The sequence below is a fragment of the Euprymna scolopes genome, chromosome 36, assembly GCF_053919585.1.
Source record: "Euprymna scolopes isolate OS-2025 chromosome 36, ASM5391958v1, whole genome shotgun sequence".
NCBI lineage: Eukaryota > Metazoa > Mollusca > Cephalopoda > Sepiida > Sepiolidae > Euprymna > Euprymna scolopes.
Window position 1 is genome coordinate 28,665,863 of NC_136517.1, and position 22,129 is coordinate 28,687,991.

General features: G+C 36.2%; 1 protein-coding gene across 1 annotated transcript; it reads left to right on the forward strand.

Moving 5' to 3' along the window:
• Nucleotides 1-2,363: 2,363 nt before the first annotated feature.
• On the forward strand, nucleotides 2,364-21,719 carry LOC145260402 (uncharacterized). Its single transcript, XM_080118376.1, has 2 exons — nucleotides 2,364-2,739; nucleotides 15,462-21,719. Exon 2 carries the CDS (start codon nucleotides 15,504-15,506, stop codon nucleotides 21,627-21,629), a length of 6,126 nt encoding a protein of 2,041 aa, XP_079974502.1. The 5' UTR covers nucleotides 2,364-2,739; nucleotides 15,462-15,503; the 3' UTR covers nucleotides 21,630-21,719.
• The last annotated feature ends 410 nt before the right edge of the window (nucleotides 21,720-22,129 follow it).

A 22,129-nucleotide genomic window follows, 5' to 3' on the forward strand; every position in this document is an offset into this window, starting at 1 on the left:
GACTAAACTAGTTTCATTCAATAATTACAAGAAACCTTCTCTACCACCTATAGCAATGGCCAGCGACTCTTTATCTGAGAGTATGTCTTTCAAGCTCCTTGGTCTAACGTTCACAGGAAACATGAGTTGGAACAATTACATTGAGGACATTGCCAGGGCCGCTGCAAGGAAGGTGGGCTCTCTCTACCATGCTAGAAAACTACTAACACCCGAAAGTATCCTGTACCTCTATAAGGCAACCATTCGCCCATGTATGGAGTATTCCTGTCATATTTGGGCTGGTGCATCGGCTACTAGTCTCTTCTCCTTGACAAGGTTCAACAGAGAGTCGCAAATCTGATAGGCCCTAAACTGGCATCTAAGCTTCAGCCTCTGTCCCATTGACAAAACGTTGCATCCCTCTGCCTGTTCTACAAGTATTTTAATGGTGAATGCTCTGATGAACTGCAAGCACTTATGCCCCCATGACGTGAGCACCCTCAACAGACCCGACAGGCTGCAAAATCCCACCCCCACACTGTAGAGATCCCTAGATGTAAAAGATCTTTCTACTCCAGTAGTTTCTTTCCCAGAACCGCTAGACTTTGGAATTCCATTCCAGGTACCTGCTTCCCCAACTGTACTGACATGCAGAAGTTCAAGTGCAACGTGAACCAACATCTTGCTGCCCAAATCCCTACATAGTACCCCAGTAGTTGTTGCCCCTGATTGTAGCCCCCTACACCAAAGTGGTAATTTGCCTTGTTTGGGGTGAAAATGTAAAAAAATATATATATATATTTTAAAATTAAATGGGGTTCAAATTAAAATCGATTCATATATTAAAAAAAACATTTTTTCGGAATTAGATCTTAAATTTAAATAATTCAAAGTTGAAAATTAGGTATTACATTACCCGATATATATATATATATATATATATATATATATATATATATATATATATATATATAGATATAGATAGATAAAAAAAAAAAAAAAAAAAAAAAAAAAAAAAAAGGGGGGGATTAAACAAAACGAGATTTGAACGTGGACTCGCGAGGTATATATACTTCACACTTCCGGTTATAAGATAGACGAATATTGGCTGAAGAGAGCTCGATAAGGATACCTTAAACGGGCCTTATTATCGGGCTTGAAACCGACGGTACCAATGACCTGTCTCAACTAACAACTTTCTGTACACAAAATATAAAATATATATATATATATATATATATATATATATATATATATATATATATATATATATATATATATATTCAGAATGTGAGAGATTATATATAATTATTTACACAGCCCAAAGAACACCACAGCCCACAAGAGCCATGCCAGCCAACAAACCGGAAGTCTATTTGGGCTCATCAGTCAGGCATACATGCACCTGGGATTTAAAACCCGGTTCGTTGGCTGGCAAGGCTCTTGTGGGCTGCAACGTTCTTTGAGCTGTTGAAATAATTATATATAATCTCTCACATTCTGAAAATTCTATAACAAATATGGCTCATTAGGTTAGCTCAGCTGGATGGCGTCGTCCTTTCGAGTTCAAAATCCCTACTTGTGGGACATCAGCTTGGGGGTCAGCTGGTTGGATGACCACACCTCTTGTCGAGATGAAGTAGGTCTATTCCACAGCTTGATTTCATTGCGGTTTGCTTGATCTGTGTTGCTTAATAGAATTTCTTGTGTGCGAGGCGTTTGCTCAGTTGGTAGAGTTTTTGCCTTGCATGCAGGATGCTCGGGTTTCAAATCCTGGGTGCGGATATGTCTGACTGATGAGCCCAAATGAGGGTGAAACTCGAGTCTTAGACTTCCGGTTCGTTGGCTGGTGTTGCTCTTGTGGGCTGCGGCGTTCTTTGGGCTGTGGAAATAATTATATATATATATATATATATATATATATATATATATATATATATATATATATATACATATATTTTTCAGAATAATTTTATTTAACAATCAGTTGGTATGGAAACCTATGATTATAAGATTTACAAAATATTACCGGCAGTAATATTCTATAAGTATTATCCTATCTATCTATCTATCTATCTATCTATCTATCTATATATATATATATATATATATATATATATATATATATATATATATATATATATATATATATATATATATATATATCTATACATATAAATATATATATATATATATATATATATATATATATATATATATATATTGTGTGTGTGTGTGTGTGTGTGTGTGTGTGTGTGTGTGTGCCACCATGTAAAAATAGTTGGGAACCACTTGTCTAAATAGAAACAAATATGTATTAGATAGTCGGCCCTTTTTACTGAGGGGGCGCCTGTTCGATCGACACCGGCGCAGACGCACAACGCATGCGCAACACTAATTCAAAACAAACTTCTCAAACCGGGAACGAACGAAAATCGAAATGGCTTTTCTAATCGGATGGAAATCCTAAGGCGACAATAACAACAACGCACACGTTAAGAAAAAGAAATAAAAACAACTTAGCGGAACTTGTCATAGATTTTCTTTTTCTTATCACCGAAGAAGACGACATATTTAATTCCTTAAATAATGGAATGAAAGTGGAAAAGAAAAAGAATCATCATCTTTTCTTGGACATAATTTATTGCCATTTTACGACGACAGCAGTTCAGTTCCTTCTCCTAAATTGGACATTTTCTAAAAGTTATTTCATCTTCTTTTTTTAATTGAATATTTCAACGCCGAAATGATTTAAAATCAGTAAGTAAAACATTAAAATTGTTCATTTAATTCTTCATGTTTAAAGCAGAAAATTTCCTTTAAAACGTCAATATTAGCTTTCCATGTAAATCGATTTAGTTTGAAAAAGAGTTTGTAAATTGTTACTACTTTTTGGTAAATGTTGAGATCGACGGCCTAATCAGAATGCGAATTTAGTGCTTGTACGAAGAAAGGCGACAGATCAAACAAGAAAGGTAAATTGTGAAACAAGGGAGATTTAATTTTTTTTTTTTAATTGTTAGATGAAAGTACAGAATGGTTATAAAACGCCTTTTCTTTCCCATGTTAAGAATGGTTTTCTAAATGTGGTGCTAGTGCAGAGAGTGATCCGCGCGCTATTTTGTAAATCGTATTTCCAAGTTTAACTAAAGTTTATGATATGTTTTTTTTTTTTTTATTATTATTCAATTTTTGAAGTATAGAATAGGTATAAAACACCCTCCCCTCCCCATGTTAAGAATGGCTTTTAGAATAATAACGTTATTATTTACGTCCGGATGATCACTCTCTGCACTAGTACCCTAAATAATAACGCTATTATTTCAACGAGGTACAAAAAGTGCATAAGTGCCAATTTAATCAACAAACGGCAAAAACAGTACTTTAATCAAATTAATTTAGATTTGAATACCTTTTAATTGTTTTTGTGTAATTTTATATCAAAAATATTTTTTTAATCTTAAAAATAATTAAATAATAAACAATAAGGAAAAATTGGAAGCAATCTGAGTTATGTCCCTTGTTTCTGCAATCTTATTTTAAAATATCCATCTGGTTTTAGCTTTTTTTTTTTTTTTTTTAAATATTATTAAATGAATAAATATCATTGGTGCTAATGCAGAGAGTGATCCGTGCTAGTTTTTAAATCATATTTCCACGTTTAAGGATGGCTTTTTAAATAATGTTATTATTTCACCACGACGAATCACTCTCTGCATCATGCGTACCATATTATTGAACGAAGAATCATTTCGAATTAAAATCAATTTAGTATTGCGCGTGTAATCTGAATAAAAGCACTTTTGGAAAGTCTAAGTGTGGTAGAATAATCGAAATTTGGGTGCTTTGTTTACATTGGTGATCTTTTGAACCAACGCATTTCAGGTGAAAACATTATTACGTACTTACGTGCCATGTCGTAATTAGTATAAATTTTAAAATTTGCGAAAAATGATCCAGTAGAAAAATAATCAGAAGTAAAAAGTAGAATTTATCGTAGGTTTTGATGTAGATGAGTTGTGCGGCGTGCGCCCAATTCTGTATAATAAACTGACTTATATCCCTTGACTTAAATTAAGAGTCCGCCATTTTAAAACACAAAATGTCATAACGTAATTGTGTGTATATATATATATATATATATATATATATATATATATATATATATATATATATAATATAAGTAATACATCCAGTACATCATCTACTGGATCATTTTTCGTAATTTTTGGAATTTATACTAATTTCGCCATGACACGTAAGTACGTAATGATGTTTTCACCTGCTTTAAATTACCCTTATTTTTAAGTAAAAAAAAAAAAAAATATATATATATATATATATATATATATATATATATATGCATAAAAATAAGTTAAAAGAAAAACATCCAAGTAGATAGAAGATGAACTTATCTTGCCTTTGATAACATTTATTTGTTGTATGTTATTATTTTTTATTTTATTTTTGTTTTACCATGTTTTTGTTTTGTTGGCTATTCTGGAAAATCACCTTTGATGCTTCTACAGAATTTGAACCGAGACAAAAACAAAGACAAGCTATATTTATAAAAACAATTTTCTTACAAATTAGTCACATCAAGGCATGAAGGCCACTCGAGAAGAATGGTTAATAAATGTAAGGTGATGGTGTAGTAATACTTAATGGTGTAAATTGGGTAGAATTTGATTATTTAAGGGGATGGCTTGACAAGAACTTGTTTACATTGGATTTGAAGGCTATGATATTGTAGTCGGCCGAGAAGCAGGCCAGTAGAACGGTGTCCTACAGGCGGGCTGTTCTAGGAAAGAAGCTTTGTTCATGGAATCTGTGTTTAGTTTAATAAATAGAGAGTGAGGGAAATTGTTGATAGTGGTTGTAGCTAGTCAAGTGTTTTGAAGCCGGTTTTGAAGTCTATCAAGGCAGGATAGGGTATAAACAGCTCCTGCTCAGAAGTGGCAACAGTATTCCATTTTAGGATGTACTTGGCTCTTATACAGATAAGATTGCATCGGCAGTGAGATACCTACTGGAGCAGTAGAATCATCCGATCATTTTTCCAGCGATCTTTACAACAACAAAATAGACTTCGTAGCCTCGTAGATGTCCTTTTCTCTTCTCTGCAACCTCTATCTCACAGAAGAGATGTTGCGAGTTTGTCTCTGATGTATCGTTATTTTCATGGAAAGTGTTCGACTGAGTTTCAGTCTATGGTCCCCCCCTCGCCTAACTTTCACAAGAAGCACTCGTCTAGCTGAAAACACTATCAATAATTCCCCCTCACTCTTTATCTGTGCCTAAACCTAAACATAGATTCCATGAACAAAGCTTTCTTAGAACTGCACGCCTGTGGAATTGTCTTCTGTTTTCCTGCTTTCCAGCTGACTACAATATGGTTGTCTTCAAATTCAATGTAAACAAGTTCCACTTAAATTAACAAATTTACCGAATTTCCATTACTAACAATTACTATATTGTCCAATTGACTACTGTACACTCTTAACCCTTATCCTCGAGTGGTCTCTGGGCCTTGATAAGTGGTTATGCCTATGTAAAAAAAAAGAAAAAAGTTTTCCATTTCAGATCAGGAGTGAAAGTCAGCCTAAGAAGCTTGCCAGTATATGGTGCTTCCCCTAGACAAGAGCCGTTTATTTCAATTGAAGTGTGATGAGGGTCAGAGCAATTATGATGAAAAATGAGAAGTTTGGTTTTATATGCATTAAAATTAACCAGCCACTTTTTTCCCCATTGCACAGAAAGATTTTGGTCGTTGCTGGCCTTTGAAGTGTTGCCAAAGATTGTAGTGTCATCTGCAAAGATGTCCACAAATGATCTAAGAATGTGATTTGGGAGATCATTAATGAAGATCAAGAAGATAGTTGGACCTAGAATGGAACTCGGAAGGACATCAGCATTGATACTATGAGTTTCTGATATCTGCCCGTCGACAACTGCTCTTATAAGCCTATCAGAGAGAAATGCTTTAATAATTGAGAAGACATTTCCAGCTATTTTGTAGCTGGAGATCTTGTGAAGTAGACCTTTATGCCATACCCTATCAAAAGCCCTTGATATATCAAGAGCTATTGCTTTAGAAACGAAGCTCCTGTCAAGAGATTCACTAATCCTGTGTGATATTACAGTTAGCACATCAACTGTAAATCTAGCAAAATGGAAACCGTATTGCATGTCACTGAGTAGGTTAACATTCACATGCAACATGAATTCAAACAAGGACATTGCCAAGGCTGCTGCAAAAAAGGTGGGTTCTCTCTACTATGCTAGAAAATTACTCGCATAAGGGAGTATTCTATATTTTTACAAAGCTACAATTTACCCATGTATGGATTATTGTTGCTAAATTAGGGCTGGTGCATCTACTTTTAGTCGTCTCCTCTTCTTAGACAATGTCCAAAAAGAGTCTTAAATCTAATACGTTCCGCACTATTGGCCAAGCTCCAATCTCTGTCTCATCACCGCAATGTGGCAGGTGTCTGTTTTATAAGTACTTTAATGAAATTTACTCTGCTAAATTCATAGCACTTGTACCCCCACGACGTACATGGTGTATGGTCTTTTCATCACTCGACATTTCATCACGGACTATTAATCACTAGACATTTAATCACATGTGGATTGTTCACCATGTGGACACTTAATCACATCGATATATTTAATCACTTGGGGGATTTCCGAAAGCGCTCGAAGGGTATTATTTTTTCCCCACATTATATTTGTCTATTTTTTTTAATAAAATAGTTATTGAAAAAAATTTTTTTTATAATATTCTGTATTGTCTTTTTTAAGTTCGGTACTGTTTGTTAACATTAAGTAAAAAAAAAAAAGAAGAAATGAAACTATTTGCATAAGTTTTTTTACATTTTTAAATGAAAAATAAATTAATTAAAATAAATGTTATGTTTATTTGTTAAAAAGTTTTTAAAAAAGTGGCTCCTTTACATGATTGGCGGGGATGGGGGGGACAGTTCTACCCTATAGATTATAATCTATCATAAAAATAACCCCAAATTTGTCAAAGCAGCTAAAACTTTAATGTAATAAAACATATTCACATAAATAGCATTATGACATAAATAATTTTTTTTTTTTTTACTAGGCAGGTGTCTGTGTATCGAGTGATTAAGTGTCCACGTTATGGAAAAACCGTGATTAATATCTAGTTATTATATGTTTGTTATTAATAGTCAAGTGATTAAATATCAGGTGATGAAATGTCGGTAAACCAAGGTACATACTCCTGATTAACCCAACGAGCAGCAAAATCTTCACTGTTGAGTTCTCAAAATGTCGGGAAGCCTTCTGTTCTAATAGTTTCTTCCTGTGGGCTACTAGACTTTGGAATTCCCTCCCTGTTTCCTGCTTCCCTAACATGCAGAATTACAGTTCTAAATTTTTTAGATGAGGTATGATTGTTTTTATTATTTAGATTAATTGGATAATTATTCTCATCTTGAGTGTTATCTGAACAACGTTTCGGTTGATGTAACCTCTGACCTTCCTCAGGCATAAAAGTCTCCATGTTTTGGCAGGAAAAAAAAAAAGGTGGGTAGCTCTGCACTCTAAGGTTTCTGAATTTTTTGATTTAATTGGAAGTAAGTTTACATGAATTATAAAGATAATTTAATTATCAGGGAACCCTAGGGGATATCATTTCTAACTTATTATGATTGAATTTTTAATTAAATCCATCAACCAATTGTAAATTTTTAGAAACATGACATCAAACTAAGAGGTTGCTGATTTCAGTATTTTTTTTTTTTAATAGTAACCCGCAGAAGTTTAAATGTAACATGTACAAACATTTCGCTGCTCAACTCCCCACAGCCCTCTGTTAGACATGATCACAAATAGTAGCCTTTATGTCTAAGTAGCAATGTGCTCTGTTTGGAGTGAAAAATGGTAAAACAAATTGCTGAAAGTCGCTCTCTCCCTGTTTGGCTGGAATCCACCTGCAAGTTATCCTGTTCAACATACGTCATCACAGTCTATGCTCTGACCCTGGATGCTGGTGATGATGTTAAAGGTGCCTTTTATGATAGTCTCCAAGCTCTCATGAATCATATCCCTTCCAGAGACCTAGTACTAGTCGCTGGTGATGGTGACTTCAATGTCCGTACAGGCGCTGAAGGTGCTAGTACAAGATATGTTGTTAGCTCATATCCAATAGCTGATCTTTTGCAATAGCTGATTACTGCAACGGAAACCGCCTCATAAACTTTGCTGTTACAAACCAGTTCACCATTTCTAGTACCCGTTTCCAACGTCCAAGATGTCCTCTCCTGATTTGGTATTCCCCTGATCATGTCACTCAAAATCAGATCGACCGCATCCTCATTAACTATCATTGGGCATCAATTGTGCTCGACTATTGTGCATACTGCGAAGCTATAACTGGTAATGTAACCATCTCTCATTAGGTCATGGTGCGAGCAAGATTGCATCTTAAGTTCAAAGTGAACGACAATTTAAATCGGTCTCTAAAATACGATATTTTGAGATTTAAGTGTGTAGACACTCATAGCTATTCTTAAATCCAATTGTCTATTTTCTAGATGATACTACTATGGACGATCTACGGTAGTCCCTCAAAATCGGTGTCAATGAAGTCCTGTAACACATCTTGATATGACCAAACGCTGTGTCTATGAACCGGTCACCATGTGGGAGGGGGGTTCACTTGGCAGCCAATTCGCAAGAATACAGAGAACAAAGACGTTTACATGAAAAAATGTGTATAATTTTATTAGTGGTCGCATACAGGATGGGAATTGGAAAAGTGTTTCTACTTAGAAAACTTCTAAGTTTTTCGTGGACCGTGTCAACAAGTGACAAAGTTTCTCCTCTCATTAAGGACAAAGTCTCTTCACCGAGAATCTCGAGACGAGACTCTTTCAATTGTGAAAGGTGAGAGGATTTGGACAGAATCTGCAGTACAAAAAACTTCTTCTAAATATATAATGTTACCAACCCGGATGTAGAGTTGACCAGGCCACTGGTTAGTTTTCAGCCAATCAGTGGAATGGACAGATCTGGGTCCGGCCATCAGCATATTTCTCTTTGAAAAAACATTAACTATCATAGCTAATGTATAAAAAATAAAGGAAAAGGGGAATTTATTTATTCATTTTTTTTTTTTTCATTCTTATCTGACCCTGTCACATGTCAAAGATTGGATCTCAGGTGACACTATTGATCTTACGAATCAAATGAAGTGAGTTCAGAAAAATTCATTGTCTTTTTCTTTTTTTTTTTTTTTTTTTTTGTTACTTGGGAATCACCACTTATCAAGCCCCGAAAGCCAGTCAAGGATAAGGATTAATGAATGTAAAGTGGTAGTGTAGTAATTGTTAACGATGTGAATTAGGTTAAATTTGATTATTTAATTATTTATGGGGATGGCTCAACAAGAACTTGTTTGTATTGGATTTGAAGGCTACCATGTTGTATTCAGCCTGGAAGCGGGCCAGTAGAACAGTGTTCCACAGGTTGATAGTACTGGGAAAGAAGCTTTGTTCATGGAATCTGCGTTTAGATTTAGGCACAGATAGAGAATGTGGGAAAATCGTATATAGTGGTTGTAGCTAGTTGAGTATTTTTGAAAGTTTGGCAAGGTGGAACCATAAATTGGAGTTCAGTTGAGCACTTGCTATGAAAATAATGATAAAATAGAGACAGGCTTGCAACGTCTCTTCTGTGGGAAAGAGAAAAGGGCATCACTTACTAGGATGTTTTAATTACTGTTCACATTTTGGGTGTTATTCTTGGTTTTCGGCCGATGTAACTTCCAACCTTCTGATGCATCTTGAGAATGGTTCTTATTAGTGAATGGTGGAAAGAATGTTTGTGTTCTTTTGCTTCAATGAACAAGCGTCGTTAGAATTCAAAACGTGTGATGTATTTATGAAACGGAAAGAGCATCAAAAACAGTTTGATGCTTCCATGTTTTTCTTGGCTTTTCCCTGTGAACTGACCCTGCTAGCTCAACTGTTCTACATCTAATCCAAGAACTCTCATCCATGATTTAAAAATTTCCATACCATTGAAGTCTCCTGTTCTGCACACGTTTCCCTATACTGTCCAGGTTTAGTCTTTTGAAGCCATCGGATCTAAACCTAAGATTCGCATTATATGTTCATTGCAACACATGTCCTCTACCCTCATTCTTGAAATGTACTCTATTGTACAAGAATTTAACTCCCAGTCTTTAAATTATGATTAGCAATACACATGAAAAAATTGAAATAGCTTGAAATATTTCAATATTGGTATGCATAGAAAGAGCTTGATGAGCTAAGAAAGAATCTTTTTAAATTTTTAAAATCTGATTAAAATTAAGGAAGTTATGGCTATTTTTGTGCCTCACACGTTTGGATATTTTCCCCTCTTTAAGACCATATGCGTTTCGTCACATTTTTTACACTACTTTTTCAGTAAAAATGTCATATCTTTGTTAAAACACAAGACTAAAAAATGAAATTTACTGTATAAGTGTATTTTTGTACAAGGAATCAGAATATGCAACTGAAAATCTCCCAAAGTTTATGGTTTCCAAATAATATGCAGTAAATGTGCATAAATATGCAGCAATTCCTTAAAAATGCCATGTATCCATAAACAGAAAAGAAGTTGGAGAACTCAAAGTTGAATTGTAATGTGTTTTATGTACAAAAAACTTAAATCTAAACATAAGACCATTTAAAAATGAATATATTGCAATCTACAGCGTAGTTAATAATGGACAGTCAATTATTCCCCCACTAACAAACAATCATGAGGTTGCTTGCACGGCAACTGACAAGGCTAATCTGCTTGCCAGTCGGTTTGCCTCAAACTCCACACTGAACTCGGTACACCACTCACTCCCTGATTTTCCTCTGCGAACAGACGCCACACTTGACGACTTGAAAATCACCCCTTCTCAGGTACATGGTATTATAAAAAACCTAGACACCTCTAAAGCATGTGGACCAGATCTCATCCCGGCTGTGCTATTAAAAAAATGCTCTGCCGAGGTTGCTCCAGTTCTGTCCAAACTTTACAATAAATGCCTTAACGAATCTTGTTTTCCCGACTGCTGGAAAACCGCCTCTGTGGTACCAGTCTTCAAGAATTCTGGTGAAAGAACTGACCCACTAAATTATCGCCCCATTAGCCTCCTCCCGCTTTTCGCCAAAATATTTGAGTCCTTAGTTAATAAAGCCCTAGTCCAGCACCTAACAGCTGCTAAACTCTTGACTGACAAACAATATGGATTCAGGCAAGCCCGTTCAACAGCAGATATCTTAACTGTAGTTTCTGAACGTATATACCGTTCATTGGATAAAACAGGGGAGGGTAGAGCGGTGGCCCTTGATATATCTAAGGCTTTTGACAGGGTATGGCACGATGGTCTTCTAAGGAAAATTAGATCATATGGAATCACTGGAAGAATTCATAACGTAATTAAATCCTTCTTAAGTAATAGAAAAATCAAAGTTGTCCTCGACGGACGTACATCCAAACAATATGACATAAATGCGGGAGTGCCTCAGGGGTCTATCCTTGGACCTCTATTGTTCCTGATATTCATAAACGACCTCCCTGATAATATTGTTTCGGAGATGGGTATATTTGCCGATGACACCACTCTCTATAACAGATATGAGGGGAAAACAAATGAACACATATCCAAGAAAATGGCAGAAACACTAGAGGATGACCTCCAATCCGTAGTGGAATGGGGACAAAAATGGTTGGTCTCATTTAATGCTGCTAAGACTAAGCTTGTTTCCTTCAATAACTACAAGAAACCTTCTCTACCACCAATAGCAATGGCCAAGAACACATTGCCTGAAAGTACTTCTTTTAAACTCCTCGGCCTAACGTTTACAGGGAATATGAACTGGAATAGATACATTGAGAGCATTGCCAAGGCTGCTGCAAGGAAGGTTGGCTCCCTCTACCGTGCTAGAAAACTACTTACGCCTGCCAGTATCCTATACCTCTATAAGGCAACCATTCGCCCATGTATGGAGTACTGTTGTCACATCTGGGCTGGTGCATCTGCTGCTTGTCTCTCGCTCCTGGACAGGGTTCAAAAAAGAGTCGCAAACCTGATAGGTCCTGAACTGTCATCTGGGCTTCAACCTCTGTCCCATCGACGAGATGTTGCATCCCTCTGCCTGTTCTACAAATACTTTAATGGTGAATGCTCTGACGAACTGCAAACACTTGTACCTCCCCGACGTAACTACCCCCGACAAACCCGACAAGCTACTAAGTCTCATCCCTTTACAGTGGAGATCCCTAGGTGCAAGAAAGCCTTTTACTCCAATAGTTTCTTCCCCAGAACTGCGGGTCTTTGGAACTCCCTTCCGGGATTCTGCTTTCCCAACTGCAATGATATGCAGAAGTTCAAGTGTAATGTTAACAAACATCTTTCTACTCTTCTCCCTTCATAATGACCCCGCTAATTAATTCCCTAATAGTAGCCCCCTGCTTCAAAGTGGCACTGTGCCTTGTTTGGGGTGAAAATTGAATAAAAAAAAAAAAAAAAAAAAATATTTCTTTGGTATTATTGTAGATTAACACCTTCTGTTTAACCCCACTCAACTCCTTCTGACCACCCCTCCAAAATGTGATTCTACCTTTTTAGGAAATTATGTATAAAATGCCATGAAAAACTTTAATGAAAGATAAACAAATTATTTTAGAATTGAATGTAAAATAATTTCCTATTACAGATCATTCTAGCATTTTAGGGCAGTTAACTGTTTTTTTTTCTATGGGAAAATATGCATGCTTTTTTTTTTTTAAGATGATTATGTGTAGTTTTAAGAGGGTTTCTATGCAATGAGAATATGTGGAGGGTTGCCATTCGGACTTTGAATTAATTGTAGGGCTAAGGAAAATTATGTGTGAACATACTGAAAACTTGACAGAGACAAAGCTAACAAAAACAATATTAGAGGAGGGAGCGGTTAGTTTCACAAAAATTTAATGTAAAATAATTCACCATTTCCTGGCCATTCTAGCATTTTAGGACAGTTAACCAATTTATTTTTATGTGTATTTTCTTTAAGGAAGGATCTATTTTTTGTTTGTTTGTTTTAGATGCTTGTATGTGGCTTACAGAGGTATTTTGTTGGAGGGGGAGGGGGGCTTGCCACTCGAACTTAGTGTTATTGTTAGGGTTAAAGAGTGTTTTAGGAGACTTGCCACACATAATTTGGATTAGAGGTGAAGTTAAGAGAGCTTTTTTTCAAAGAGAGCGTTCATCACTCATATTTACTGTTAGCGGTTCATAATTATTGGCTTTATATTATATATTTAGTTTTAATTTAATAAGAAACTGCGTTGCGAAATTTCAAAGAAAATTCCATAAATTTGTTGATTTCTATTTTCGAGGTTGAAGGTGTTAATTCCATAGGCCGTTTATACTACGCTGGAGCAGGTTGTAAAAATATCTTTCGCTTAATAAGTAGAAAAAAAAATTAACGAAATAAAAAGCTTCCTGATTGTAGTTTGATGTGTTTTCTAACTGCTTTTAAAATTTCAAGAATATTGATATAGATTTTGAGGGTTTGTATTACTATACACATAGATTCGAAAAAGTTGTCAAAAAAACAAATATATAACAAATAAATATTATCAAAAGCAAGTTACTTTTCTACCTAACTGGATAATTTTTTAGTGTTTTTATTTAATGTAACATGTTTATTCAGCTTGAAAACAGTGTTTACCGATGTTTTGGAAAATTTTAAATGGCGCCCGCCGCCCGACTCTCTTGAAACGGTAAGTTTGGGGAAAAGAGTTAAAAATAAAAAAGTAGACAAAATACTGCTAGAAACTCGCTCAATATATGTTACCGTGACATAGGCTGACATATATTCGGTGAGTTTTTAACAGTATTTTGTATAGTTTTTTTTTTTTAAATTTTTAACTCCTTTTCTCAAACTTACCGTGTCAAAGAGAGTCGGGCCGGGCGCCATTTTTAATTTTCCAATACATCGGTAAACACTGTACGTTTTTCGAGCTGAATAAACATGTTACATTAAATAAAAACACTAGAAAATTATCCAGTTAGGTAGAAAAGTAACTTATCTTGCCTTTGATAACATTTATTTGTTATATATTTGTTTTTTGACAACTTTTTCGAATCTATGTATAAACGAGATTTTGATACTTATTTTGATTTTGAAAAAAAAAACATTTGTGGCTGTTCGCAGTAAAACATTGTTTTAATTTGCTGTTCAAAACTAATTTAAAGAATAAAAGTGCATGCAAGCTATATATCTACAAAAGTTTATTTTGTTTTTTTTAACCATGTTTTTAAATTTGACGAAAAATGTGAGAAATTGCAACAGATTCATAATGCCGAATTGGTTGGGATTGTTGTTATTATACATTCTGAAAACCGAATAGTTCTAAACTAATGTTATTCTGATAACAAAATAGCTCTAATTAAACAGAAGAACATTTATATTCATATTTCATTATGTTTTCATTTTGTTTCATTTTGTTTTTCTTAATTATTTTCATTATGTTTCATTTTGTTTTTCTTAATTCGTTCTTGAATAAAAATTAAAGAACGCGTGTTTGTTTATACACTGTGCTATGGCTGATTCTACAGGCTGTAGCTGCTGCTGCTGCTGCTTCTAGTAATATTAACTTCATTTGACCAAATTCGAGAAATAGAAACAATTTTTTTTTTCGGGTAGGTCCTTTTAAATTATCAATTACCGCGGTCCTACTCGACATAAAATAATACTTTTAATTGATAAAGATAGTAAAAATATTGATTTACTTACTACTGAGTGTCCGAAGAATTTTTTTTTTCAAAATGTTCGATACTCGGCATATTAAAGTCTTATTTTTAACATGACAAAAAAAGAAATGGTCAAAAATATTTCGGACACTTGACAGTATTAAGATTAACACCTCTTCTTATTGATTCCCAAATTTCATGACGAAATTCTTCATACAATCACGGTACGGACCTTTAGAAAACAGGGGGGGTCATTACAAAACCTTACCGAAAACGCCATTTTATGACGTTCACATTTTTATCACTTTATTTGCTCAAAACTCTTAAAATATATAATGTACATTCATATTTATTAATTCATTTGAAAATATATTCATTTCCGAACAAAACAGTAGTAATTTGAAGACTTGAAGTGCTTTGGTTTAAAAAATATGGCTATTTTAGTAGAACTACCTTGAAATCTGTGATTATCCAAAGCGTTTTTTCGTCCGTGTGTATTACTATTATGATGCTTTTGTATCTAATACATCCCTTCCTTCCACCACTTCTTTTCTCATTCGACCTTTATTGTCACCAATTGCATCATGCTTAATAGAGATTAAATAGATGGCAAGGAAAGATTAAAGGAAAGATTAAATAGATGGCAAGGAAAGATATTTAATTACGTATTTCATAATCATAATTATTGATTTAATGATTATTCTTATCTTTGTAGGTTTGCTCTGTTGCGAAAGTTTCCTGAAAGCTAGAAAAGAAAATGGTTTCTTCTGCTGAAAAAAAACCGAAGCCGCCTAAAAAAGAAATTCCCAAACAGCCAAAGCGACTAAATTCCTCAGCACCATTGACGGCAGCAACAAAGAAGTCTTCAAAGAAGGAACTGAAAGAGAACCTCTCCGACATCTTAATCAACAAATCTTCCGAGGATTTCAATGATTCTTCCGATTTTGTAATTCCACAAAGAAAGCGGAAGATTATAAAAATCGAAAAATCTCCAACAGAACTGTCTAATGCTACGAGCAAGGAATCTAAGACGAAAAGGAGCCAATCTTGTTCTTCTGAGGAACCTGCTCCCGTTATTAGAAACCCGGGAAGACGGCGCACGCGATCAAGTGACCAGCAATATGAAAAAGAGGAAAAGAATATGGAATTGATTGGAGATAAATCGGATCTTTCAAAGATTTTGTTAACCTTGTCCTCCGCAGTGAAAGAGACTCCGTCATCAAAATCGGCAAAATGTGGTTCGTCTGAGTCAAAAAAATCAATGTTTCAAACTTCAAAGGCTAAAAGAGTAAAAGTTGAACCTCCCGGGAAAGATGAGAAAGAGAAACGGACATCTGTAAAAATCAAATCTGGTCCGGTGAAGACAAGTACAGAATCTGCGAGTCCAAAGCTTGAAAATGTCGCCGCTGTCGAGGATAAAGATGAACAGCCAAAAAATAAGCGAACCTACAAATCCAGAAAAAAATCTTCCGAGTCATCGGACGTTTTAAGTCCTTCGCAAAAATCTGAAATGGTCCCCAATGGGAAAAATTTAAGAAAAAAAAGTTTGGATAAAAATTCTGCGAAAAGTCCCAAGGAGCAACCTTCCAAGAAACGTACTCCAAAATCTTGTGAACGAGAGAGAATTCCGTCAAAATGTACCCCAAAGAAAACTGTAGGAAAAGAAAAAGATGCACCAGAAAAGAAAGATATGTCTCCATTGTCACCGACAGAAACGGCTAAGAAGAGCCCTCCAAATTCTCAGTTATTAACCGAGAAGAAAGACATCAACAATAGCCCCAGTCCTTCTCAGAACAGTACAGTGAAATGCCCAACATGTAAGGAGCTTATCCCCGAAGAATTGCTCGGCCGACATATTTTGATGTGCCTGAAAAAGAAGTACCAGGCTAAGTCTGAAGTAAATCCTTCAGGTTTGATGGATCAGGAACAGTTACATAAGGATGAGGTTCTGGCCCGTCAGATACACGACGATATAAACAGGAAAACATTAAGTCCTAAAAAATCGGCAGATGGCGAAGAAATCAATTTCTGCCATCTATGTCTGAAGGATTTAACGTATATGAACAGCTTCTGGAAAATGAAACACATCAACAACTGTTTCGACGATGCCGAAAAGAAGAATGCTAGTAAACGGACCAAAGTAGCACCCGTTGCTCGTCAACAGATTCTCTCATGTCCAATGTGTGGCAAGCAGTTCAAGACCGCAATGATGCGTAGATGCCACTTGAAAAAATGCGCCCAGGAATTATCGTTATCTCCAGAAGATGCGTTGACCCTTATCGCAGAACAGGAGAAGAACTTTAAAGAGTCCAAACCGGCAGCTCCTGCTATGGCAACTGGATCTTCCTCAACATCAATGCGCTCAGTGCGTAACAAGCTAAACAAATTTCCCGATGAGCAGATGCAAGTGGCCATGGCGATGTCGTCCTCCTTGTTTGCCGAGCAGGAAAAACTGAACAAGGCGCTAACAGAGACGGTGAAAAATATCAACCAGGATGTGAACAGGGAACTGCGGAAGTTGAAAAGATCTCAAAAGAAGGCCCCCACATCAACACCTCTGCTGTTGACCGTCTCTAAGGAAGACCAATTAATGAGGAATGCTCAAAGAGTTGACACGATAATCAGTGAGCCTGCCCATGCTGTGAATTTTAGCAAACCCTTCCCACACAGCTCTCTGTCCTTGGGGTATGGAGATGTGTATCACATGCCCGAAGATTTGGGTGATCTCTCGTCAACCTCCTCATTTTGGTCAAAGGCTTCTCTAACAGCTACTTCTTTGTCTGAGGATTCGTTATATGTCAAGTCTTTGATGCCTCCGATTCAACTCAACACTCTCAGTGCAGGTAGTCAATTAAAACCCCTCTCCGCAATCCCAGGTCGCCCATTAGATCAAGATGAAACCGTTTCCCCTCCTCATCCTCCAAATGACTCTCCTGTACCGTCAACACAAACTGCTCTCCTTTTAGCAGAATTAGCTCAGTTAAATGATGGTGAACTTGATGACGGAGAAGATTCTGATAGCATGACTAAGCAAACCCAAGGTTTCTATTTATCTGAGGTAACCACGCCACCCACGAAAACGCAAGAAGACGAGGCAGTGTCAACACTACTTGAAGATCTTAGCAGCTTAATAAACAATCCTCAATTTAGTGATGTTGAGTTTTTAGTTGATGATGGTTTCCGTGTGTATGCACACCGCCTTCTGCTAAATGTCAGATGTCCGCAGATTTTAAGACTGGCCGTAGCAAGAGAGAATATTTGGGTCATTGAAATCAAAAACATATCCCAGAAGTCTCTGTTGGCTTTTCTTCAGTACCTTTATGCTGGACGGTTGGATTTTGAGAAGAACGTGACGGCTGACCTCTTAGAATTGTCGAGAAAGTTTGACCTTCCGCAATTAGCATCTAGATGTGAAAATTTGCTGCAGGTCTTGATTGATCAAGCGTGTTACACGCCTTCTATAGAGAGCATCGCAGGCGATACACACGAACTTTTGAAACAGCAACATAGCGAAAAAGATGATGATAAAGATGATGTTGATGCCAATCATGATGATGACTTAGGAACTAACGAGCAACCATCTGAAGAATTGTTGCCTTTATTCATAGCGTCACCTCCGAAAACCTCTCAGCATAGTGCTTTGCCTATTTCACCTAAAATCAGTTACCAGGAATCGCAGACTGCAAAGAGCTTCACAGAATGTTTACCAAAACAACAAGATAAAATGAGCGTAGAGATACGCATATCTGACTCAATCTGTTTGGAATCAAACAATGGCAGCTGTTTGGATACGAATGCCGAACAAGTTGTGTCTTCCTTAACTTGGCAAGAAGATCTCCAAGATAAAGAATTAATTCCTTCAGTTCCAATTGAAATTGAAATTGAAAAAATACCAACTTCTTTCACGGGTATGCTTTCTGATAAATCAGTAAACAAAGGATGTAAAAAAGATGAAAATTCAAATTTTTGTAAAGGTCAGTCATGTTTGAGTGGGAATCCTGGTCTTCGAACAGTTCCTTCGGAAGACTGGCAGAGTCCTTCCAAAAGTGATTTGACACCAATAAACGATAACAAGAATGCCGAAATACTTTCCAAAGAATGTTCTAGAAGTCCAAGTTTAGCCTCTTGCGATATGTCTAATTCTGGATTTGACGATTCTAAAAGTGTTTTGGCATCAACAAACGATAACAAAAATGCCGAAATATTTTCCAAAGAATGTTCGGGAAGTCCGAGTTTAGTTTCCTGTGATATGTCTAATTCTGGATTTGACGATTCCAACGAACTCTTCAGTGAACCAGAAGATTTTAAAGATGAATCGATAACAATAAAAGATTCTGAGGATGATGGCAAAATGTCAGAAACAAAATCTGTATCAATTGTGGAATCATTGGAAAGCTCCAATGATTCTATTTGCTTTGTCTCTGAAAATCAGCGGAACCTTCCAGGCATAAGTATGTCATCTACTGCATTGCATTTAGCCGATACGGTCTGTGAAAATAGTTTGGATGAAGATTTTGCTTCAAAAAGTGAAACCTCAAAAGCTTTATCTGCAGCAAATCAATCAGAAATTCCCAATTGTACCTTATTGAATTCTAACACAACCACCTTCCACATGGCTGATACTGTCTTGGAGCCTGATAAAACTATCGCAGATAGTGTGAACTCTTCTTGTTTGGCAATTAGTTTTAAGCATTCTGGTACATCTCTACAAGAATCGATATCGAAGAACTGTAAAATGTCACCGAAGAATATACATAAATTTTCTCCTCATTCTCTTTCGGGTAGATTCGATAGTACCAGCCAAAATACAAGAATAGATTTTGATACAGACTTAGAAGTGAAGGAGTTGCCTTCTGAATCATCAAAATCTCCACGGTTTTTGTTTTCTGCCTTAAATAGGTCACAGTCAGATTCTGGTGTGATAGACATACGCAAAAACTCTTTCAGTGATCGCAGCCATTGCCAGCCAAGGAGAAAACGTAAATCTTGTGATGTAGAAATGATGCCTTCACCAAAAAGATCTTGTCGGAAAACGTTGCGTGCCAACAATACAGTCTGTGGGGAAGCTGGTGATAGTTTGAGTGGCAGCTTTGCCAAGTCGCCTTCACGTAAGAACACAGAATTAGAATTGCCTTTTAGAAATGAAAAAACTTTGGTTGCTCAAGATTTTTGTCCGTCATCAGAATCGGTAACAATTGTTTCAGATCTTACAGAATCTTCAGAGAATCTCTTAAACAATCGTCAAACAAAGAACTCCGAAGAAAGGTTAAAAATATCTGATGGTTATCGGAGCCACAGTGATTTTAAATTTTCATTACAAAACTCCTCCGTTAGCTGTGAAACATATTCGCGGTTGTCAGATGATGATAATGTTATCGAACATACAAATGACCAATTCGAACGAATCAACATGTTTTCGGAACATGATTCTGATTTGGAAGTTGTATCAGATTCCAAAACTGATAAATCTGTCGATGCCAAATTAGTAAAAAATTCCAGTTGTCTCTCTGAAAACGACACTCGTAAAACTGGCCATCACAAAAAGAAATTTACGTTTAAACGAACACAGTTAAAAAATTTTACCTCGCCAGTCGCTCATCCTGTTTGCACTATTCCATCTACGAAAGAAGATCCATCCACTCCTAAATATACCAGTCATTTAAAGAGATCGTCCGAAGATCACACTGATTTAAGCGACACAGTGGAAAGTGATGGTGATTATCAATCTGCTGTCTGGAATGATTTCGAAGATAATGGGTACATGGCAGATTTTACAACACTATCATCGTCGTCTTCTCCAGCACGGCAAAATGCATCTCCGACAGAATTTGTGATTGCAAAGAAGCTTGATTACAAAGATGGTTCCAAGTCGGTCTCTCCAAGAACATCGGAAGTAATTGATAAAACTGCAGAGAATGAATCTCTAAATGAGAGTTTCCTCTATGACTTCATGTGTTCTTCGAGTCCGATTATGTCGCAGACGGAACGTTCCCCGGATTTGTCAAATGATTTGCAACCAAGCTTTTATGTTCCTGTGGCAGATGGACGGGTGGATTTGGATAAGTCAAAAACGCCTTTAACGTTGACGAGGAGGGTACGTAAAAAAGAACCAACAGTTCCTTCACCTTTTACCCCGATGCCTACCTATACGCACATGACGACGCCTGAGTTGGAGCAGGAGTTGAAGAAACGTGGGTGCAGAAAAATGAGTCGTAAGAAAATGGTCACACTCTTGGAGGAAATCTATCAGAAAACCCATCAGTATGAAACTGACAGCGAAATGGATCAGAGCGTCGTGCACGTAGGTGTGTCATCCTCACAACCCGATGATCCACACGATGTCAGCCTCCAAACGCGAAGTAAGGCTCAGGATTTGTTTCTCCGGTCACACAACGAAAAATCATCGCCATTTAAGCAGAAAAATCTGGCAAAGAAGCCCTGCTCCAAAATAATTGAAAAAGGAGTGAATCCCATTACTACGGCTCATATCCCCACCCTAACGACAAGTCCGCAGTCAGAATTGACAAACTTTGATGACGATGATAACGGATTGATATCTGACACAGGAGATGCTCTCGGTGCATATGAGGAATCGTTTATGGCTAACGATGAAGACCTCCCATGCAGCCAGCCGCAGGGATCTTCTCACAATCTCCATGATAGACTTTGTGCTTTCATACAAAAAAATCCGGAGATCTACATGAAAATACTTTCCTACGAACCAGTTGATTTTGATCAGTTAAAGAAGAAAGTCTCTGAAGCAAAAATCAAATGTTCAGCTGCAAAACTGCTTGGGTTTCTGGACAACCAATGCATAACGTTTGCGATGAACAAAGAAAAACAACATCACGGTGCATGGAAACCACGGGTTGGCAGAAAATAACTTTTAACCATTTCTTTTTTTTTCTTTTTTTAAAATTTCATTTTTATGAATGTAATATTTTGTTTAAAGATGTATGAATTTTTTTTTTAACCGAGTTTGTTTTGATGTTGAAACTTTGCATACTTTATTTAAAATTACATTTAATTAAAAAAAAAAAAAAATACAGAAAAATCTTTATGATGTACATATTCATCATAAAATGAAGATGTCGTATTCCATCAAAATAGTTTTGTTTTTTTTTGTTTTCAATTAAAAAACACAAATTCTACGATTTTTAGTAATTAATAATTTTTGGCAGCCATTGATGATCTAGCTTTCGGCAGTCGAATTGAGTTGTCCGCCCTTGAATTTTAAAAAACATGGGGGCTCCCAGCTCTACTGTTTTGCTTATCATAAAAGTTTATTTTTGTTATTTTAAAAAAAAAGACTACTTGATCAATTGACATTATTTTTGGAATATGACATTTTCGTTCCGTGATGGGTACATACATCATAAAGAT

What these genes read in the sequence shown, in the direction of transcription:
- LOC145260402 (XM_080118376.1), top strand. Translation starts at nt 15,504, where the DNA reads ATGGTTTCTTCTGCTGAAAAAAAACCGAAGCCGCCTAAAAAAGAAATT.